Here is a 23,265-nt window from a genome sequence, read left to right as displayed (position 1 = left end):
GAAAAAAATGTAGTTTGCAGAGTCCCAGCCTAAGAAATTCAAGGATGGGTTTAGAAATGAGATGTCATAGGTTAATAACTAGCATAGTATTTATTTGTTTATTGTCTTTGTTTTCCTACTAGACCGTTTGTGTTCAGGCCCCACATCTTTCTTTTTACTATTTTACCATCTCCATTTGTACAGCAAAGTAAAACGTATATAGAAGGGACTCAATAAATATTCCTTGAATAGGTAAATGTATTAGATTTTATTCAAAACTACTTAGAAAAATGTACAATTCGATTCTTGTCAATTGAACAATAATGAGTGCCTCATATGATGGTCAAGACATTGGAGCTAAAATGTGAATATGAGGGAGTTCCTTACTCTTAGTAGGGAATTTAAGACATTCTCATATTACATATTTAAATAATAAAATGTCACAGCAAACATTCACATGCTTAAATGATCAAAGAATTGAACAGGCAGTAAAATCTACAGGGGATCAGGGGGGAAAAGGTAAATGTAGGTTTGGAATGATTCAGGAGACTTACAGAAGTTATGATCAGAGGCAGGATGGAGAGGGGGCAGACAAGAGAAGCTGGGGAGGAGGGGGGAGTTTGGCAAGTTCTGAGATAATTCTGATGAAAGTAGAGAAGGGAGGGATTAGTAGAAGCCACTGGAAAAGTAAGTTGGAACCAATTGTGTAAAATCAAGAATTTTGGACTTAGAATTAAGAGCGTTATGTTTTTTGCAAAGAGAAGGTTTTAGGCAAAGGAGTGATATAGCCATTGGAAAGATTTTCTGAAAATAATCATGGGGAACTGTTGAGGGTGTGGAAACTAGAGTCAGAAAGACTAACAATAGGAAAGTGTGGCAATCATCCTGAGCCAGAAAAAGATGGTGGAAATAGAAATAAAAAGGTAACAGGTACCATTGGAAGGAAGAATCAATATAACACAATGCGTAGTTAATCCAGGGCAAGGATGATGGAGAGGACATTTAGAATTAATCCACAGTGATTCACATACAGAGGATTCAGAAGGGTGGTGATGGACGAGACATCACTGAATTTCATCAGAACTTGATTAGTAATGACATCAGTAAAATAAAAGTGAATATTTTTTTTACCAGTGAATATTTATTCTCCAATAACTCAGCCTAGTATTTTAAAAGTTAATATGCATCAGGAAGAATATATATATCTTCATCTTGAGGGACTTCAGAAGTACAAGGCTTCTGGAAGTTGCAATAGTCAGATGTCTTATTTCCATAGATATGATCCTTGAAATAGGGCTGCTGGGTGTTCTCGTACAGTTCCTTATCAGTTTCTTCTTTAGCTTTGGGAGGACCTGCTTCCAGATTTTCATAGATGTCTTGTATGTCAGTCCCCCCTGCAGCAGATCTATAGTCTTGGGTTTGAACTGAGATTTTATGCCTTGAGCTGATAACATGGGGATTCAAGGAGAGTGTTTTAGTATAGTCTTTTCTCCTGCTGCTTCTCCTTCGCAAAAACTTCGGTAAGGTAAATTGTGTTGTGCCACGGTATTTCCAGTGCCAAACACACCCAATTCCACAGATCACCAGCAGTAAAAGAAAGACAATTCCTATAGAAATGGCCCTCGAAGTGTTTCCACAGCTTTTCAACATTTTTGCACAAACAGTGTTGTTTAGTAATAGCGTGTTGACCTTAATGAATTCACAGGTACAGACCGATGTAACTATTTGTAGGGTACAGTTCAAAGGTAATTTTGGAAACTCTTTTAGACATTTCTCTTTCAGATCTGAAAGAATATTATCTGCCAAAGTACTAATGCAATTATAGGAAAGATTGAGGAACGCTGATTTTGGAAGATGATTCTCGTATCTGATGCTTTTTTCATCACAACCATTATTGTATACTTGTACCGAGTCAGGAGGGATTTTAATCAACTCCAACTTCTTTTCTGTCAGTGAATCAGAAAATGAAGCAGAAATGAGTGGAAGATAATAGCACAGTTGAAAACTCAAGAAAAGGAAGGTTGAATGACCTGCCATCCAGAAACCTGCTATAAATTAAAGACATATTAATTACATATTTATTACATCAGCATCATTAAATATCTACCATTTTCTACCAATGCATTAGGCACCACCATTTAGTGAGTTCCTGGTTTAATACACAATACAGTACTAGATGTTGTGAGTAGAGAAAAATATTTAGAACAACCTGTCCCTGCCCAAGCCTGAGTGATTTTATCACTTAGATTTCAACATGGTTTTTGACAACAGGCTAATAATTTGCAAGTGAAAGGCAGTGCTTTGAACACAATAAGAGGAAAGGGACAAGTGCAATCATTTCCAGTACCTGTCACCTCCTCTGTGAAGCCTGTGGAGTGGTAATAGACCATGTCTTTTCCTTAATCACTCCTTCCTCTGTATTCCCACATTAATGAATCCATTCTCTATTATAGCATGATAACCTAAATTACAGGAAACTCTGTATCTTCCTGCTTGGTTAAATGGTGGGCAGAGATCAGATCTTTTCATCTTTATATTCCTAGAGTGCAAAACACTTAGCACACAAAAGTCACTCAATCAATATTTATTGAAGAATGATTAAATAAACAAATGACTCCGAATCTTAGCATCTAATTGCTTAAATCGATAGTTTAAAACTCAAGATATGTCTTCTAAAGGGTATAGTTTATACTTAAAAGAAGAAAAGAACTCTGTGACATAAAACAAAATATCTTTGAAAGCCTTCCTATCACCAGTCTTCTCACAATTTTCAGCAAACAACTTTCATTCAATTAAGATAATTTTAGAGTATTTTCTGTCAGTTTTAAAATGGTTCGTCTAGACTGATTGTTCTATTAGTCTATCAACAAAGTATTATGATTGCATGTTTTCAGCCTAGACACAGAAATAGTTACATCTCATAGTTCCTTTTTGTTCAAGGTTTATTGAGATGTATTTGACATATAACATTGTATAAGTTTAAGATGTACAACATGACTTGATATATGCATATATGTATATATTTTTAAATGATTAATACATTAAGTTTAGTTAATATCCATCATCTTACATAGTTACAATTTTTTTCTTGTGATGAGAACTTTTAAGGTCTACTCTTTTAGCAACTTTCAAATATACGATATTGTTCATTATAGTCATCCAATATTGTTAGTAGTGTTTATGAAATGATTACCATCATTTATTGAATGTCATCATCAAAGATATTTAGTTAAGAGCTTACTTTGAGTCACCTTTTAAACACCTTTACATGGATTATCTCATTTCATCCTACAGCTGCTATATAGACTAGATACTATTGTAATTCCCATTTTATGGCTGCAAAAGACAAGATTAAAGAGGTTAGGTAATTTCCTTAACAACTAAGAAGATGCTGAATTAAGATTCAAGTAAAATTTGCCCCAAAATATTATTCTTACCCAAACTTCTAGAAATGGCTGTCAAGCACATCCATCACTTAATTTGTATAGCTTGAGTATCTTTATATTACCAGTACTAGACAGAGAATAGCTAGTTTATTAGATATCCATTAATGAATGAGCAACCTGCATTAGGATAACAATAATAACAATAATGTTAAAGAAATCTCACAAAGGTTTGCCCTGCTTTCAGTGAGTATTCATATATGACAGCAAATCTTTTCAAATTTGTACAGTTAGAATACATTAACATGTAAAATTTCATGTTGGCATTTCGTGTAAAATACCAAATTGAATATAAGACGTAGTCAATTTATAAAATGCATTTGGTAAGACTATAGGAACGTATATCTCACATCTCAACATCTTTTAACATCTTCAGAACTTCTGTAGGGTTCCTCCTCTATAAGGCCAGGCACAATGATTGTGTTCAATGGCAAAGGTTTGGCAAATGACTTTAACCATTACGAATGCATTTCCTTTTTGAAACAGATGAGAATTGATCATATTTAAAGTATTTTGTGGTATAAATACTTATTTAAGTAATTATTTGCCAGCATATTTGAACTAAATTTCAAATATCGATGGAAATTAATCAGCTTTTTAAAAGGCCTGTAACCTAAGTGGGGAGGGCTAACTTGTCCCCTGAAGATAAAGTAACAAATTACTCTCTTAGTTTTCCGGAGGATAATTTATTTTTACCATTTATGTTGTTTTATGTAGAGTATGCATTCTAGTACATTCCAATTATTAAAATTGTTTGTCAAAGAAGTGTTCACTGAGATAAAGATAAGAAGACTTTTTACACAGAAAAACAAATGCATCCTTTTCCTTTCTTCAAAATAACTTACTACGAAAAACCCTGAGAGACAAGAAAGACCTACTAGAATGAAAAACATGTTAAACAAAAGCCCTTCAAATATATATATAGTTTAATATCTAAATAAGTTTCACTTCACCCAATTTGGAAGAAAACTATTTGTTTTTGTTTTAGAAAACAGTTCCAACAGGTTACCTAACAATTATTCCCTTATCTTGAAATTACGAATTGTTGATAAACTGGAATTTTCAAAGTCAGATACTGCCCTTCTGCTTGGAAACAAGGAGATAACAAAGCATAATCTTATTCTTGTGAGCATATATACTTGTAACGAATCATTAGCATCACCCTCGGATTGTAAATTGGTATTTCTCCCATCAACACCTTAGGCCACCAAATAACTGCTTGATAAGATTAAAAAAGTCATTGATTATTAAAAAATGAACTTGTTTCTTAATTTTCATTAGCTCCACACCTTAAATCAGGTTCTTACTTACCTTGAGAGTGGTACGTTAAGCTCTCTTCTGTCCATTTTGTCGTTATAAACCTGCTGTGGTTTAGACCTTGTTCCTCTTTTTCACTTTGGTCAGTTACTTCTTTCTCTACCTCCTCTTTTCAGATTATTTCAGACTTGCAAAGCTTCCTGGATCTAGAGGAAGTTCTTATCAGATGACCAGAATTAAGATAAATGACATGAGTTTTTGAATGAGGAAGTCCAGCCCTTCGTCTTTATCAGGAATAATTTTCCAACTTTATCAGAAAACATGCATAAAGCCTAGATGATTTTTTATTTGAGCAATATTTGCAGCCCTCCATTTAGAATCAATAAAAGGCATTTTACTTGCACTTTAGTTTTTAGAAAAGATGTTTAAATGTAATAACATATGGGTCTTGTTTATTTATTTATTTGTATGCTTGGATGATTGCTAGAATAGTTCTTTCAAATACTGTGTCCCAATGCCTCAGGTAACATCTATATGTGTCAATCCAGAGTCCCAATTTTGGTTCAGAAAATGTAAGAATGTAAGTATTCTTTTAAAATGATGATAAGAATTACTCTGAGTTGCAGTCCTCCTGGGATTTTCTAGTAGGTCTCTCACCAACTAAATTTGGGAAATACAACTTACCTGGAGATTCACAGACATTCAGCATATTAAAGACTATGAGCAGTTACAGCAAGTAAATACAACAAAATCAAATATGAAAGAAAAAACTGTTTGACTTGGTTTAATAATAGTCGCCAGCATATTCTAAGCACGTAATACACTTTCTAAAACCTTTGTATACTATTTAGTAAATCCTGACAACTCAATGAGAGAGGACTGCTGTTTGTCCCATCTTACAGAGAAGGGAATGGAAACAGTGGTGAACTCATCACCCACCCAGTGTGGCCTGGCAGTCTGCCTCCAGCACCTGTGGGCTAAACCACTACACTAACTGTCTAGCTAGGGTGAATAACACATTTCTAACACAAAACCTTTATTTAACAGTATCTCTCAGAGACCAACTCTGTGGAATACAAAAAAAGAAAAGCTAAATTGGACAGATGAGATGATATAGTAATGGAAAATTGGCTTTTCGTATGTACTGGAACTTTTTCAATCACAGAGGATTAACTTTGTAGAAGATGGTTTAAAAGAAGAAGATTTAGTCACTGAACTACCAACTGGATATACTAGAGCAATATTATCAGTGTAGATTGGGCACTGACATTGTGTTAGGCTCTGTGCTAAGCAACGGGATGCAATTCTAAGCAAACTCCCTTGTAGCACGAAAAGCCTAGTGGAAGAGGCTGCAGAATCCACAGATCATTTCAGATCAAGGTGATAAGGGATAAGAAATACCAGGTTATGCACAGGGGATGGAGGGAGTAGGGAAAAGAGGCATCCAGCTCAGGGTGGTCAGGGAAGGGAAGACATGAGCAAAGCCTCACAAAGTAAGAAGAGGTTGATCAAGGCAGAATAGGAGTGTGCCAGGCAAAGAGCCCAGAGTGAAGGAGGTTATGAAATTGTGAAGCTATGAACGTGAATGCTCTCTCTAGTCTCACCAGCATATTTAACTGCAATGTTAGCCACCCCTCTCAATAATATCTCTCACACACACACACAATCTGCATGTGATGTAATAAATACAGTATTTATGTAAAATTATGCAACCTACTCTAGAAGTCAGGACAACAGGATGCTCACCCAGATTTTACCTTTCAAACTTAGGAACATTATTTAATCCTTTATGACTTTAGATTTTCTACAGATAAATAAAATGGAGGAATATTGCCTGACCCTTTTCTCTAGATAGGAATTTTTTTTTTTTTTAAGTAATAGATACAAACGTTCATTGAGTTTAAGGAAGAAATGCTACATATATTCAAAATAGAGTTATTATATAATTATCTTATATGGATCAGATATTATGCCTTGAGCTCTATATTCTCCTGTTTCCCTATCTTTGGCCTAGCAAGGCACATTTTTATTGTCTGCTTTTTTATCATATCAGTTAGGCCTAGATTTCCTTTTCCTACTTTTCTTTCTACACTTGTGTGGTTTGGGTAGCAGAGGGCCTAGGAGGCAGTATATTGGACTGGACAATTTATATCCAGGCAAACCCTCCTTACCTATTAATTGCTGATTAACAACCACTGCATTTCATTGTGACTTAGAGTTCCAGCCATTTATTTTGGGTCAGTTAATTATCTATTTATTTTAACTATGTTTTTTTTTTCAGATACTTGAACTAATATCCATGAGGGTAGATATGGACAAATATTTGTGTATGTGGGTTTTATTTGAAAGCTTACTTGACTAAAAGCATCTTCATGGTTATGCTGTAAGGAGCCCCCAAACTTCATGCTAGTTGTTAAGAGCACTATGGGAACTTACATTTTAGCACAAAGCATTGTTACCTTGGAAAGGGAATATGTGCATCAGCTAGAAAATTCATTAATACTGACTGGTTTATGGGATTAATCAAAAATCAACTACAGCTTTAATGGAATGAGTGACTGCTTTCCAACTAGTAGAGTTTGAATATGTGGGTCAAGGAGTTACGAAAATTTTAAAGTGAAGAAATTGAGTAGCTGAAGGTGAAGGGAGAACCACTGTCACTTTAGTTATGTGTAGGGCCAGTCCTATTAATAGCTAGCAAACTTACATCCTTTCATTTTGAGGGGGTAGAAGATGGTTTTTACTAAAAGAGATCTCAGCTATTATTTAGTCAAGGAATTCATTTCTAAACCTGGAAATCTATCCAAATCAATTACAAAGCTTTTTTAAAATATAAATTCCTAAGACCCTGGGGATTCTGCTCCATTCAGTCTGGAATGGGGCTCAGAGATCTTTATGTTAAAAGTTCAGAACATCCCAAAGGAATTTCTGAGTTAGAGGAATGGGAGATTGTATAGACTGTAGGAGGACGGATTTTTACTTTTCATTTTACACTCTTTTATACTATTTGATCTTTTCCCACTAATATGCACCACTTTTATAGCAAAAACAAATATGAAAATTCTTCAGATGATTTTGATTTGTGGCCAGGTTTGAAAAAAGTGAACCTTCTAAGGGCCCGAGATGTTATGTGAAGTATGATAACCATCCCAGGAAGTACAGATTAACCTGGATATCAAAACTCAGTCCTGTGGTTCTGACCCTCCACTTCTCCACTATACTACACTATCCCCATGAGGAATAGATGGAAAGAAAGTTCCTAGATGTCCCCTTCAAGAATCTATCGCTCCCCCACCCCTCACATTAAGTCAGAATATAGACAACAGGAAGTTAGGGAGAAAGAAATGGGAGAGCAAAACCCACCGGGGAAGCCATAGGGAGTGAACCACGAATGATGTTACCCTATTGGTGGACCATTTTAAGAACTGTGAAATCTGCCACCTGGAACACTTGTCAGGCCTAAAGAGAAGTTAATTTTTATGGTTCATTTGACAACTTAGAAAGTTATATTATGGTCTGGGACTAAAATAGAAGACTCTAAAACAAAGTAAAAAGACCCAGGAATTCTACTCCTAAGTATATACTCAACAGAAATGAAGGTCATTTCTCTTTATAATTGCTTTATGCATAATATCCCAAAGCTCTAGAAACATTCCAAAGATCCATCAATAATACAATGGATGAAGAGAGCATGGTAAATCCACACAATGGAATACTACACAATATGAAAAAACAAAACAAAACAGCAAGATACTGACATGTACAAACAGCATGGATGAATCTCACAAACATAATGTAGAACAAAAAAAGCTATACACAAAAAGTATGCATCGTATGATTCCATTCTCAAAATACGTAAAGCTTGTCATGAACATAGGATGGTAGAGGTGAGAAGAGTTGTGATTACTATAGACTGGGGGGTGAATAAGGGAGTCTTCTCGAATGCTAGAAATGTTCTGTATCTTGATCTTTGTGGTGGTTACAAGATGTATCTATATGTAACTATTCTTTAAGTTGTCCATTTCAGATTTGTGCACTATATGTAAATTGCATCTTAATTTAAAAAAATTGGGAATGACTACTAAGACAATTACTTTAATAGTCATGAAAACCTGAGATAATTAGATATATGGTTTTGTTTATTCAGATTACCATCTTCTTTGGTAAACTGATCTACTAGCTTGAATGGAGGAATACTTTGCTAAATTGTAGATAGACTAGAAGTTGGATGAATTCAAACTTTATTTGGAGCTTCCTAAGCCTGGAGGTTGGTTAGGCTGGTGGTAAGAAAGAGGGATGTTATTAATAAATTTTTAACTTTCAGCCCAGTCAAAGCAGAGAATTTCTACTGTCTGAGATAATGGTCTTTCATTGGCACACATGGACTCACATAAGGGATGTATTGCTGAAAAATCATGTTCAAGCTAAAAACACATAGATATAAAGCAATGTTACCTAAAAGATATAATCCTGGCATCATGGGCAAGTAACACAACTTCTCAGTCTTGCTTTTTTTCATCCATAAGAAAAGAATGGATTTGGTGATACCTGAGGTTCCTTCAAATTCTACTAAATACAAATGAACAATATAAAAATGGTCATTACATTCAGAAGAGGATATTTGAAAGTGGTTTTCATGTTCAATATATACTTCCTTTTAGTCCAACTCCCTTTTTTCATCATAAGTCTTTCCTAATTGCTGTGCAGATGAGATAACATAACTTGAAGCTTGCTTCCACTTCAGTTAAACAACACTCTTTTTTCCTTCCCCCAAGCTTTTCCCCTTTTATTCCTTCGGGGAAAAAAAAAAAATGGACATTAGGAAAATTGAGTAATTATCCAATAAGAAAAAGTGAAAATATTTTACTTCTTCATGAATAAGATTGAAAGCTGCACATTTAGTATTCTAATAGCAGGACATCTTTCATCTTAGAGTATGTACACAATTTCACAAGTCAGATAACTGATAAACTATTTCAGCAGGTTTTTTGTTGTTGCTCATTTAAGGAGGAGAGTACTGTAAACCAGGATTAATAATAGACACCACATCCATCATTGTTTGATTTTGCAAACTTCTTCTGTAAATGCTGAGAGGCATAGGATAACATCATAAATTGTAAGTAACTGGAGATATTTTGAAACCTCACCGGGCAGGTAGGCTGGATATGAGAACTCCTAGATAACAGATACATTTTCCCGTGGACAGCAAGATCACTATTACCATTTCAAATCCTACAGGGGGTGGGAACTGAGGCGGGGGGCACTAGCTCATCAGAGGAAACTATTTTTAAGACCCTGAATAATCTGTTATACACTGTTTCTGAGTGAGAAATTAGGGGAGGCAGAGAACAGTAACTGCTTTAGATTCACTTTTTTTTTCCCTCCAAACTGGGATGGTATCCTGTGTAACTCTACTCCTCAATGAGGAGCAGTAGAAGGTGAAGAAAACAAAACAAACACAACCAGAGTAGGTGGGGCAGGGACCTGTGTAAAAGGGTCCTGATAATCAGGGGCCCCTTTTCTCTCCCTGTGGGAAACATACTTCAAAAGCCAGTTGATCTTCAGATGAACATCCGTGAACAGTCACCCAGAAGTCGAGAGTATTAGTATGGAGGGTAAATGGGTCATGGTTTCAGGCAAGCCAGTGTGATGCTCCAACTACACCCATTTCCCTGACACCCATTTGCTGTGCTTCCTTACAAGGTTACCACCTTCTCTTTAGATATATTTACAATTGATCAGGCTAAAGTCACATTATTCTGTCTTTTCTTAAGACACATCTCTCTCATCGTGATGTATTCCTTTTATAAGGTAACTTATTAGAATTTTAAGATTATCTGCTTCTTGTCTTCAGAGCCTATCACTATTTCTGACATACATAGCTTGGGCCAGTCATTCCATCACAGAGAGCCTCAATTTCCCATTTGTACAATGGATTTTAATGGGTCAATGCTTCTTAAATCTAGTTGTTCACTAGAATCTTCTGAGGAGTTTTTAAAAATATTGATGCTTGGGTTCCAGGCCACTTTTAAAGCTTTGAGGGTATAACTTAAAAATTAGTCATTTTTAAAAGTCCCCAGCAAGCCACTATTGAGCACTTAGGCCTTTTTTGAACTAATATCCTATCATGGTGCTGTATGACCTTGAGTAAACCATTTAATTCATTACTTAAGTTTTCTTCACTATAAAAGGGGAACTCGATAGTGTTGCAAGGCAAACCAATCTGCAAAGTGCTCAAAGTTTATCAGAGAAACGCATATTATTAAAAACTCCACGAATCTGCAAGCTCACTGAAATGACACTAATAGTTCCCATCGATCGCATAGTTGTACAGGTCTCTGACCATTCCCTAACCCCTTTACATGGATTTTCTTTTTAATTCCCACAAGCATAGGAAGAGGTATGTTTAGAGATGAGGAAATTGAGGCGTAGAAAGATTAAATTAATTATCTACCCAATTTCATACAACTTGTGCCGGCGCTTGAGTTCAAACTCAGACAATGTAACTTGAATTTAGAACTGGTGTTCTTACCTTCTACACTGCTATAAACTCCCCCTGTCACTCTTGGATTGTGTAACCAAATTCCTGCAAAGTCTCAGGTTAAAATCTGCTTTATTCCAAATGATATACAGTCAAATCCCTCTCTATTTCAGAATATTTGACCTGAGCCAAAAATGGTGGCCCTGACCGTGGGGGGTTGGTAGGTCTACCTGGCTGGAGCAGTGCTCCTGCTTGGGTTTTAATAAAATATGAAGGTTTTCAGTAACTAATGGAGGGAGTGAAAAATGAGAGACGGAGGTGTAAGATCATGAAGCCCATGATTTAAGAACCTTCTGTACAATGTACGGAAGGAAATCAACATGCTCTAAATGGGGCCTGAGTATGATGACCCTTGTTACTATTATGGAGAATAATGAAAATGATCTAATGTTTACTTCCGACTGGGCTTAGTTCTGTCTGTTCTAAATGTAGTCTTCCCACTTCTCTGTGTATACAAGGACATGTCTTTATCTCAGACCACATCATCTTTTGCCTGAACAACTTACTGAACTTTATCCTACCCTGGGCATCCTACAATACTGTATCCTTAAAACTGACAGAGTGATAGTTCTCAAATATAAATCAGACCACATCAGCCTCCTGCTTAAGTTCCTTGAGTGGCTTCCTATAGAGTTAGAATTAAATTCCAGCCCCTACTAGGGACGGTAAGCTTCCCATGATCTGGCCCCTGCCCTTTGCTGTCATGTCCTCCAGTCTCCTCCCGTAATCACTAGGCCCCAGACGCATTTGCTTTCTCTCTAATTCTCCAATGCATCCAGTTTGTTCCTGCCTTTAGGCAGGGAGCATTAGCTGCTCCCTTTCATATAATGTTTTTCTTCTAGATCATCCCATGCCTCCATCACTCTGTCATTCATCCTTCCTGTTAAATGTCCCCTCCTCAGGGGGCTTTCTTTGGCCATCCCAGTCTGAAAAACATCCTTACACATCCTCTCACTCAATCTCACCCCTACACATGCTCTCATTCTCTCTTACACCATTGTTTTATTTTCATTATAGCATGTAGTACTATCTAATACTTTCATATATGTTTGTTTATTTTTTTATTGTAGGATGCCCAGGGCAGGATGAAGGTCAGTGAGCTGTTCAGACAAGAGATAATGTGGTCTGGAATACAGACATGTCCTTGTATACACAGAGAGGTGGGAAGACTACACACTACGGGGTGAGGGGATAAAAATTTCATGAGAACAGGGAGCATATTTTATTCAGTGCCTATGTCTAGCAGTGTCTGTCATATCATGTAGAAGATGTTCAACAAATAGATGTTGAGTGAATAAATGAAAGAAATAGGGATTATTCTGGGCTGTAATGATAGATTTGTTTGGTGTTATAAATACAAATCAAAGAGCATATAAAACATTTATACACACATATCTGTATAACATATTCACACATACATGTATATAATTTAGAGAATAAATAATTTAAAGATAAAATAAGCACCAATGTATTACTACTTTGGAAACCCCAGTTTGCCCCACTCCATGACATTATACTTCCTCATCTTCAGAGTAACAACAATCCAGGTTTCTCTAATAATCATCTCTTGCTTTTATTTATAGTTTTACCACCTACAAATGTATTCTGAAATAGTTTTGCAAAACTGTAGAGCAAGCATCGGCTCAGTTAATGTAGACATGGCAAGATCCCCACTATTAGATGAGGCTCTTGGGAGAACAGAGCTACATTGAGCGACGGGACTGTTCAGCGTCCCTGAAAGCATACAGAGTCAGTTCTGGTGGGCTGGGGCGTCAGTGGGACAGGTCTAGAAAGTGCCATGAGAACAGACATCTCATCATCAGGCAGCCGGTAGGGCTTTAGTGTGGACAAGACATGGACGTACAGTGGGGACAAAGTCAGAGCCAGGGCTCCTTTATATTTTCTGCTTCTAAATATAACCTTTAGAGGTAGGTCAAAGAAGAGCATTTCTGTAGGGTAAAAGGGGCCTGAATGTATCCTGGCAGCATACTGTCAAGATAAGCCAAGTGCAGGAAAGTTTCAGGGCCACGCTCACTGGGACTTTCTATGCTTAGGCTTAAAAAGCGTGCAAAATCTTGGCGGTTTCTTACAAAGCTAAATATACCTTTACCATATGACTCTTTGGTATTTACCCAAAGGACTGAAAAACATATGTCTACATGAAAACCTGCACAAGAATGTTTATAGCAACTTTACTCAGAATTACCACAACTTAGAACAAACCAAGATGACCTTCAGTAGATGAATGGATATACGCATACAAACTGCGAAATCCAGGCAATGGAATATTAGTCAGTGCTAAAAAGAAGTGAGCTATCAAGACATGAAAAGACACGGAGGAATCTTAAATACATATTACTTAGCGAAATAAGCCAATCTGAAAATGTTACATATTGTATGATTCCAATTACATGACATTCTGGGAAAGGTAAAACTATGGAGACAGTAAAAATATCAATGGTTGCCAGGAATTGGGAGAGGAGGGAGATATGATCAGGCAAAGCACAGGGGATTTTCAGGGCAGTGAAAATACTCTGTATGATACCATAATGATGGGTAAATGACACAGTACATTTGTCCATACTCGTAGAATGTACAAAACCAAGAGTGAACCATGATGTAACCTATGGACTTTGAGTGATAATACGTCAATCTAGGTTTATCAATTGTAACAAATGTACCACTCTGGTGGGGATGTTGATAATGGGGGAGGCCCTGCAATGTGTGGGTGCATGGGGTACACGGGAAATCTCTGTACCTTCCTCTCAATTTTGCTGTAAATCTAAAACTGCTCTAAAAAAATCGTCTTTAAAAAAAGGTATAAAATCAGCTTCAATAGACTCTGTTATTTGCAACTAAAACCATGGCTGATACACCATGCTTTTATATATATGTGTGTGTGTGTGTGTGTGTATATATACACACACACACACACACACACACACACATATATATATATATAACTAGAACAAATTAGCAAAGAGATCTTAAATTAATTACCCCGAAACCAGACGAGCTACCTACAAACAGCTTTACAGAGCAAACCCATCTATGTGGCAAAATAGTGGAAAGATTTGTAGTTAAAGGTGAAAAGCGTACCGAGCCTGGTGATAGTTGGTTGTCCAGGACAGAACATTAGTTCAAATTTAAAAAAAAAAAAAAAAAAAAATATATATATATATATATATATATATATATATATATATATATATATAGAGAGAGAGAGAGAGAGAGAGAGAGAGAGAGAGAGAGAGAGCATCTTAAGACAGGCTTTATTGGCTAAGTATTGGAAGTCTTCTGTTGTACAGGACACAGCCACAACTCAAAATGGCTTACACAAAATAGATTTATTGACCTATGTAACTGAAGAGTCCATGAGTCCAATTTCATTGGTCATCTTTTATTTCTCAGACTGCCTAGTGGGTCCATAGATGCTCATGATAATAATTTCACAGCTTCTTGAATACCTGAAATACTTCAAAATAAATTAAAACAATTTTTTTAAAAAAAATGTGAAGTGACTGGATGCAGTAGCTCAAGAAACGTCATCAGAACTGGCCTCTCCTTGTCTTCGCTGGCTCCCTTTCCTCTACAAGCCCTCTCCAGGGAGAATCCCCGGCAGCTCCTGGCTTGCTATACCACAGCAAGATTGCCCATCTCCTCAATAGTTCCAGAAGTCCCAGCATTGACCACTGGCCTGAGTCAGGCTTCAAGCCAACCCTTGGAAGAACTGTTTAGCTAGAGATATGTGGTGCTCTGATGAGTCCGGTGAGGTTCTCACGCCCCCCTGGAGCTAACGCATCAGGCTAACTACTTCTCTTCCCGGTGGATGCATGGTTAACCAAAGGTTACTGCAGAGCTTTGGCTAGCAGGGGAACAGATGCTGGACAGGAGATACACAAGTGACCCTTTCTGTTTTTGAAGGTTATTTACAGGAAAAAAGACAGGAGTACGACAAACATTTCCCTCAGGACAGAGAAAGCTATTTCTCAAGTGGTCTCTCAAATTCTGTTGAGATCCCAAGGCCTCTCCAAACCAGAATTATTGTATGTAAGACATTGAGAAGTACCAACATTATCCTACTGAGAGTAAGAGGTAGTGGGATTATATTTTTGTCAATAAAACTAATATTAATACTGTCCCCTGTGACAAAGATTCTCTCCAGCCGGGCTCCTCTGAGCCCTTTCTCCAATAGGCCTCAAAATTGGCCTACGAAGACTTGAAAAAATACTAACAGTTTTTAATAGCTCAAGACTGCACCCCTAGGATGACCCTCACCGCCCCCACCCCTTAAACTACATGCCTGAGAAAATTCAGTGCTGCCAAAGCATTTACTGTGTGGTCCAGCCAACACCTAAAGTTAGGCACCATTTCCCAGTCTCTGTGCGAGGTAGGAGCCTAACTTCGATAAAAGCCAGTGAGCATCCCCGATGGATTTCATGTGGACGCCTTCCTGCCTTTTGTAAATTTTTATTTTTCTAACTCTACTGAACTTTCGCTCCCCCCTCCTCCACCCCATCCTCATTTTCCCTTTAAAACACCACGTCACCTCTGTATAAATCAAAGTTAGTTCAGTCCATACTGTATTATTGCAATAGTATATTAATAATTATATGGGCATACCTCATTTTATTGCCCTTTGCTTTACTGTGCATCACAGATGTTCCAGTTTTTTTACAAATTAAAGGCAAGACTCTCCACCACCAAAAAGATTATGACATGCTTAGAGTTCCTTGCTTTACTGCCGTGGTCTAAAACTGAAACTGCAATATCTCCGAGATACGTCTGTAATCTGTCCTTATCATTTTACCTAATTTCTGGCTTTGTTTTTCTTTGACCCAGTATTACCAGTAGGAAAAATATGTATATTAGAGGTTAAAGGACCTTATATACTCCAGAAGCAAATGCTCTAGATCTTAAAAACTGGAGAAGAGTGCCCTCTACTGGTTAAAATCTTGGTTTTTGCAATGTGCTTTTTTCCTTTCTCACACCCTTTTTTTTCCTTTTTTAGAAATAGCTGTTGTACAGTAGCTAACATTTATTGAGCATTTACTAAGGGTCAGTTATTGTTTTAAACGCTTCATGTGTATTGTCCGTTTAATCCTCCAACAGTCCTATAAAGTATTATCAGTCTCACACCCAATTTTTGTGTACAAGTCAGGTTAGCACTGTTTTTGTTATAAACAAGACTTCTCTGCAAATGATCATTCATTAGAAACCATCACACTCAGAGCCAGCAAAACATGAGCAGGTAGTATGGCTGACCATTCTCGCTGATCTGGTCAGCTGTCAGCAGACCAGTGCCTGATAGCCCTTGTCTAATGTTTAAGAAGACATCTTTATAATCCTCGTCAGACTAACAAAACAAACTCAGGAAACACTGAGCTACTCCACAAAAATGCAGTAACTCAGCCTTCAAATTATAGTATTATAGTACCAAGAGAGTTTGCTGATGACATTGTTTTTTTTTTTTTAAATTTAAGCTTTACTGAAATATAATTGACAAATCATATTTAAAGCATACAATATGATGATTTTACATACATATACATTGTGAAAGGATTCCCACAATTGAGTTAATTCATCACCAATTTACTTTTTTTTTTTTTTTGGTGAGAAAACCTGATTTACTCTCTTAGCAAATTTCAATTCTATAATACAGTATTGTCAACTATAATCACAATACCATATGTTAGATTCTCAGACCTTATTCATCTTATAACTGAAAGTCTGTACCCTTTTTCCAACCTGTTCCCATTTCCTCCAACCCTTAGCCCTTGGCAACCACCATTTTACTCTGTTTCTATGAGTTTCACTTTTTGTTAGATTCCACATATAAGCATACCATGCAGTATTTGTCTTTCTCTGCCTGGCTTATTTCAATTAGCATGTCCTTCAGATTCATACATGTTGTTTCAAATGACAGGATTTTCTTCTTTTTTAGGTGGAATAATATTCCATTGCATACATATACCACATTTTCTTCATTCATCTGTTGATGGCCATTTAGGTTGTTTCTAAAACTTGGCTATCATGAATAATGCTGCAGTGAACATGGCCGAACAGGTATGTCTTTGAGATTACAATCTCACTTTCTTTGGGTATATACCCAGAAGTGGGATTGCTGGATCATATGGTTGTTCTCTAATTTTTTGAAATACCTCCATACTGTTTTCCATAGTGATTGTACCAGTTTACATTCCACTAAGATTTATCTTTTCTCCATACCTTCACTAGCACTTGGTATCTTCCGTCTTTCTGATAATAGACATCATAATAGGTGTGAGGTGATATATTTCATTGTGTTTTTGGTGTGCATTTCTCCAATGATTGGTGATGCTGGACATGTACCTGTTGGTTATCTGTATATCTTCTTTAGAAAAATGTCTATTCAAGTTCTTTGCCCATTTTTTTTAATTGGGTTGTTATTATTATTATTTTGCTATCGAGTTGTATGAGTTCCTTGTATATTTTGGCAATTAACCCCTTATCAGAAAATTGGTTGGCAAAAATTTTCTCCCATTCCATGGGATGCCTTACCATTTTCGTTATGGTTTCCTTTGCTGTGTGGATGCTTTTTAGTTTGATGTAAGCTGATAACATTGTTTATCTGCACCTTCCTTAATCTTTTTTTTAACCCCTTCTTTAAACTTTTTTTCTTTATTCCTTGTTCATTGTAGGAAATTTGAAAAACAGAAAAACCTTAAAGGGATCAGTATTGATAAAATTACACTTTAAATACTCATAAGACAGGCTGAGCAACAACCCTAACACAGTCTCTCTCCTACTCCTCTATCACGGCTTTCCTGGCATATCTTCCAAGTAGTTATTTACTCCTCTATTCAGTACAGGACTTCACTTTCTACTTTACTGAGACCACCATCTGGAGGTGGAGGCTCTGGCTACCTCTGTCCTCTCCAGCTATCCTCACAGCCTTCTGCTCATTCCTGACAGTTTCAGAGGAAGAGCTGTCTTCCTCATCCTGAAGGCAGTGCCCCTCTACTCACTGTATTCCTTCAAACAGTCTTCACTGTCCAACATTTTGAATTGCTTTTTCGGTAATAAGAGCAATTCCAATGATCTGGTTAGATAGTATTATAAATAGTATTTTTTTCCCCATCATTACTGCCCAACATTTTGAATGACCTAAACAGACTATTAACTCTATCCCACCTGCAGAAACTACTTTCACAAAGATTATTTTCTAATCATTATTCTCCTTGACCTTTCTGGAATGTTTGACACTTTTCATTATCCCTCTTTTTTCGCCATCATACCTACTTCCTGGAGTCTCTTCTGCCTTCCACTCTGTTTCTCTCCATATGCCCCTGATTTTTTCTAATCATTTTCTGTCTCTTCAGGTCCTCTAACTGATAGGACTTCAGATAGTTTGGTCCATGTACTCCCTAATAAAAGAATTATGAAAACTATGTACTACCTCACATATTTTTAAGTTGATATGTAATTTTTTTCATAAGATTAAGGGTTATAAAGAATATAATATCTGAAACAGTGAATATTGTATGTGTGCCTTAAATACATGTTTGTCAAAACTATGGAGCTATGGAAAACTTCCAGGATATAATTTAATTGGCAAGCACCATCTTCACTGTCAAACTAATCAATCAGAAAACTGACTTTGTCTTCTAACTCAAAGAAATATGTTAATACCTGTTTCTGTGACAACCATCTTGCTTCTAAATTCTAAGTCTGGATTACAAGGGAAAAGTGTTAAATTGCTATAGTCATTGTTATAGGAAGCTCCTCATAGTTAATATTTACTGAACATAATATATTCCAAGCACTTTCAAAGCATTTTACATAGACTATGTCATTTAATTCCCACAATACTATTTGGTAAGCATTATTAACTCCAGTTTCTAGATGGGGAAAGACTAAAAATAACTTGCTAAAGATCTCATAGCTAATAAGTAGAGTATAAATAATTCTTAACAAGACCTCTAGTTAATGAAAACAGTCCCGTTCTGAGAGGTAAGAATAATGTTAAGGTCAGTCTTTGGTGGACAAAGCAAGCACAAGGTACAACCCCATGCTAACTAGTTGTTCCGGAGCAGCTTATGTTTGAAGCATTTTAGCAAACTTGAGTTGTAACTCTTCCAGGGTATTATGGAAGAGGCTTCACTGGGAGGGCCGAAAATGCACTAGAGATTAGGATGTTTGAAAGAAAGAACAGATATATAGATATAGATATAGATATAGATATAGATATAGATATAGATATAGATATGGATATCTATATATATATAGATATATATCTGGATATATAGATATAGATGTAGATAGATATATCTTTATATATAGATATATCTATCTATATCTATATATCTAGATAGATATATCTTTATATATAGATATATCTATCTATATCTATATATCTTTATGTATATCTATATCTATATATCTTAGATATACACATATCTATATCTATATCTCTGCCTTCTTTTGTGATGACAGTGAAACTCTTTCTCAGGGGAAGAAGTCCGTGGGATTATAGCAGCCACCAAAGTGGGTAGTGACTGGGGTGGAAGTAGTTAACATCCAACCATTAAAAGGAATGGAGCGCACTTTGTCATTGTGTGATAAATACCTTTTTTTCTTTATCAAGTTTGAGTTTGATGACTGCTCTACATTTATAAGTTTAATGACTTTAACTCTTTCTCCTGTATTAAGAGCAGTGTTTTGGAATAGCTCTAACAATCTTCACTTGTCTCTTTTGTGTTATATTGAAAGTTTTGGTGGGAAGCTAAAACTATATCTAGTCAGATTTTCTCCCCGGATTACGTCCCCATAAAATAATTTTCAAGGTTAACGAACAATAAGTGACCAGTTTTTCAAAATAGTTTTTAAAAATAATAAAATGGATCTTATAAGATGTCAGTATTAAAATAAAATGACAAAAAAGGACTCTTTACTTTCAAGAAAATGTTTTTATGGGGCTATAGGTTGATGTTAGTCCACACACAAAATTCCAATTGAATTGGCATTTCATTGTGAAGTTTGTGACGGACACTCTGAGGATTCTAAACTCAAATGAACTGTATAGTATAAGAGGAAAACAATATATCCTCTATTATTGTTTTTCAAGCACACGTTTGAAGAAATCTTAAATGAACAGGAAATTCAGAAGTATATATGTAGAGGACAAGCAAACTGCAAGAATTCAAAAGAAGAAAAGAGAAAGACTTTAAAAAAAAATTTAAGATATCAATGAGACAGTTTTCGTATTAATACTTACAAAAGGTTTTTACTTCCAAGAACAAGGCAAAGCTAAAACACCTTTAGCTTGTTTTTCATTTGTGTTATATTCACTTAGTAATTTGTTTTTTATTTATAAAAGTTTAAGTAAATTGGCTTTGGATAATAATTGTGCCCTTTAAGATAGATTAAAAAGTGAGATTACTTCTTCTGCTAATGCCACATACAAGACAATGACATAGTGGATATGACTTAAAGGAAAAGCTACATCTTAAACAACCTTGAAAACTTTCCAGCATTGAGTGGCATTATCATTTTGTACCAGCAGAGGGAGATCTAAGTCCCTTGCAATAAATCAGTAATTGCAGTTTGTGTAACAGTGAATGTGGGTAGGGGGTGCTCTAAAAGGGAAGCAGTTTGCTACCCCAAAATATGCCTTTCGGGGTATTGATTTTAAGCTAGTTATTAAGGAACAAAAGACTCAGGGAAAAAAACTTCAAACTCTCCTTAACTGCCTAAATGGAATTTAGATAGAGGCCCTGCTCCAGAAAGGAAGATATCACAGTTCATTACAGTTTAATACAAGCTAAGGTATGATTGACAGAGAGGACCATAGCAAGGCCCAACTGTTCAAAGTCTTCTCTGTATCCCATTGTTAAAGATGGCCTAGCAAACATTTATTTTCCAAACATTTGCTTTTCCATCTCTGTATGAATTGCCTTTGTGCCCTTTGAAATCCCCAACCACAATCCCCCTTTCTCCTTAGCTCCAGAATGGCATATAAACCTCAACTGCCCGATATTTCTTTGGTTTTCTATTCTTATGGCACCCTGAATGTGTATTTGTAAAATAAGCTCTGTACATTTTCTCCTGTTAATCTGTCTGTTTAATTGGATTACTAGCCCAGCTAGAAGAATTTTAGAAGGTGGGAGGAAAAGTTATTTTTTTAGGCCCCATACTCTCAAACATTGTTGTTATTACCATGTCCAGAAAATAGATAGATGAATAGGTAGGTAGATAGGTAGGTAGGTAGACAGACAGATAGATGAATGAATAAAAGTTTTGGTCAAATATTTTGATAAATGTGTAATATAAACCTTCATCAAAGATTATTGGTAGGATTTGCCACTGAGTTTACAAAATGCCAGTATGTCAGAATGAACACAACATAAAAGACATGTATCTAACATTTAAATTTAAATAATAAAATTAACCTTTTATTTTAAATTCATTAAGTTACTTTGCAAAGATTAGATATTAAATTTAAATATCCAAGTTAATATACTGTAATGCATATAAAACGAGGTTTTATATAAAATGAAGGTTTTATATAAAATGAAGGCTCTTTTCACCCTTCAGATTGAAGCCTTAGGATACTTCAACTCAGATGTAACATGCCCGTACCCTATCCTTCTCATTGTTTCACTTCCCTCACTTTATTATGTTCATCAGAAATGGTTTGTTTCTTTTTTTAACCTGGATTTAAGGTACTTATAATTGGACTAGCCATCTTCCTTGGCTCATGACATAATTATTGATCTCTGCATTCATGCATGCTCCTTTTGAGTGTTCCCATAATCCAACCCAAGAGCTAAACCACTGGCAATAACTTATACAAACCCGTATGTTCTTTCCGTCTTCTATATCCCTTGCCTCACTCAGACAAGGTAACCATTATTCTAAATTTTGTATGTAAAATTTCCTCGTTTTTTAAAATAGTATTTTTAAATCAATATGTATGCATGTATGAACATAATATTTAGGTGTAGTTCTTGAATTTTATAAAAAGTAATCTTTAATACGCCATTTTTAAACTCAACATTAAGATTTAGTCATACTGTAATGAGTTATCTATAATGCATTGATTTTCACATAATATCCCATTATATATATGTACCATGATTTAGTTATCCATTCTCTTATCTCATAGGCATTTGGTTTGTGTCTGGGTTCTTTTCTTTTTTTCGCTATTACTAAAGTGTTCCCATGACTACGATTGTGTATGTCTCCTGGTACATATATGCAGGCATTTCTCTTGTTGGGTTATAGGATATAAGAATGATCAGTTCACTCTCCCAGCATAATTATATAAGTAAATCGTTGATCTACATCTTCTCCAAAACTTGATATTTTTAGGCTTCCTAATTTTCACCTGTTAAATGATTTTAAATTATCTTAATGCACATTTGCCTGATTATTAATAACTTTAACAATTTAGTCTTGTTTATTGGCTATACTCATAAGTAGTTCCTTTTCTATAAAATGCTGCTTGTGTCTTTCACTCATTTTTCTGTTGGGTGGTTGTTTTTCTTATCATTTTGTAGGAGCCCTTTATATACTCTTGTCCTAATCCTTTGTTGGTTATATGTATGCAAATATCTCCACCAATTTATAGCTTATCTTTTTTTACTTTAAGGTGTCTTTTAATGAATCAAACTGTTTAACTTTAATTTAGCCAAATTTATCAGTCTTTTGCTATATAGTTAACGCTTTCTGCATGAAAAGAAAGTGTTGCTTTTATTAAAGAGATCATCCTTTCCCCATAGCATATTCTTGGATATATGTATAAAGGATAGTCTCTTCAACAAACAGTGTAGGGACCACTGGACAGCCACAGACAAGAGATGAAACCATTGGATCACTATCTTTATGCCATACACAAAAATCAACTCAAAATAGATTAAAGACTTGAATAAAAGACCTGAAATTATAAAACTAGTGGAAGAAAACACAGGGGGTAAGCTTTTTGATGTCAGTTTTCACAATGATTTTTTTTTGTATTTGGCAACATAAGCAAAAATAAACAAGTGGGACTACATCAAACTAAAA

General features: G+C 35.7%; 1 protein-coding gene across 3 annotated transcripts; it reads right to left on the bottom strand.

Annotated features, from left to right (window-relative positions):
* Positions 1-231: 231 nt before the first annotated feature.
* Positions 232-4,865, bottom strand: GAPT (GRB2 binding adaptor protein, transmembrane). 3 transcript variants are annotated; one of them, XM_033110624.1, is made up of 2 exons: positions 4,734-4,847; positions 232-2,027 (listed from the first exon to the last, which is right to left on the bottom strand). In XM_033110624.1, the coding sequence occupies exon 2, from the start codon at positions 2,014-2,016 to the stop codon at positions 1,156-1,158; it is 861 nt and encodes a 286-aa protein (XP_032966515.1). In that variant the 5' UTR covers positions 2,017-2,027; positions 4,734-4,847; the 3' UTR covers positions 232-1,155. The 3 variants fall into 3 exon arrangements, 2 of the variants coding, with proteins under 2 accessions (XP_032966515.1, XP_032966516.1); XM_033110625.1 differs by having other exon boundaries at positions 232-2,024; positions 4,734-4,827; XR_004423533.1 differs by having other exon boundaries at positions 1,790-1,925; positions 4,734-4,865.
* Positions 4,866-23,265: the final 18,400 nt, after the last annotated feature.

This window comes from Rhinolophus ferrumequinum, chromosome 7, assembly GCF_004115265.2.
Source record: "Rhinolophus ferrumequinum isolate MPI-CBG mRhiFer1 chromosome 7, mRhiFer1_v1.p, whole genome shotgun sequence".
NCBI classification, from domain to species: domain Eukaryota; kingdom Metazoa; phylum Chordata; class Mammalia; order Chiroptera; family Rhinolophidae; genus Rhinolophus; species Rhinolophus ferrumequinum.
Note: the sequence above shows the minus strand (reverse complement) of the source record. Positions and strands in the feature narration are given on the sequence as shown.

Coding starts and splice junctions, on each gene's coding strand:
- GAPT (XM_033110624.1), bottom strand. CDS start 2,016: ATGGCAGGTCATTCAACCTTCCTTTTCTTGAGTTTTCAACTGTGCTAT.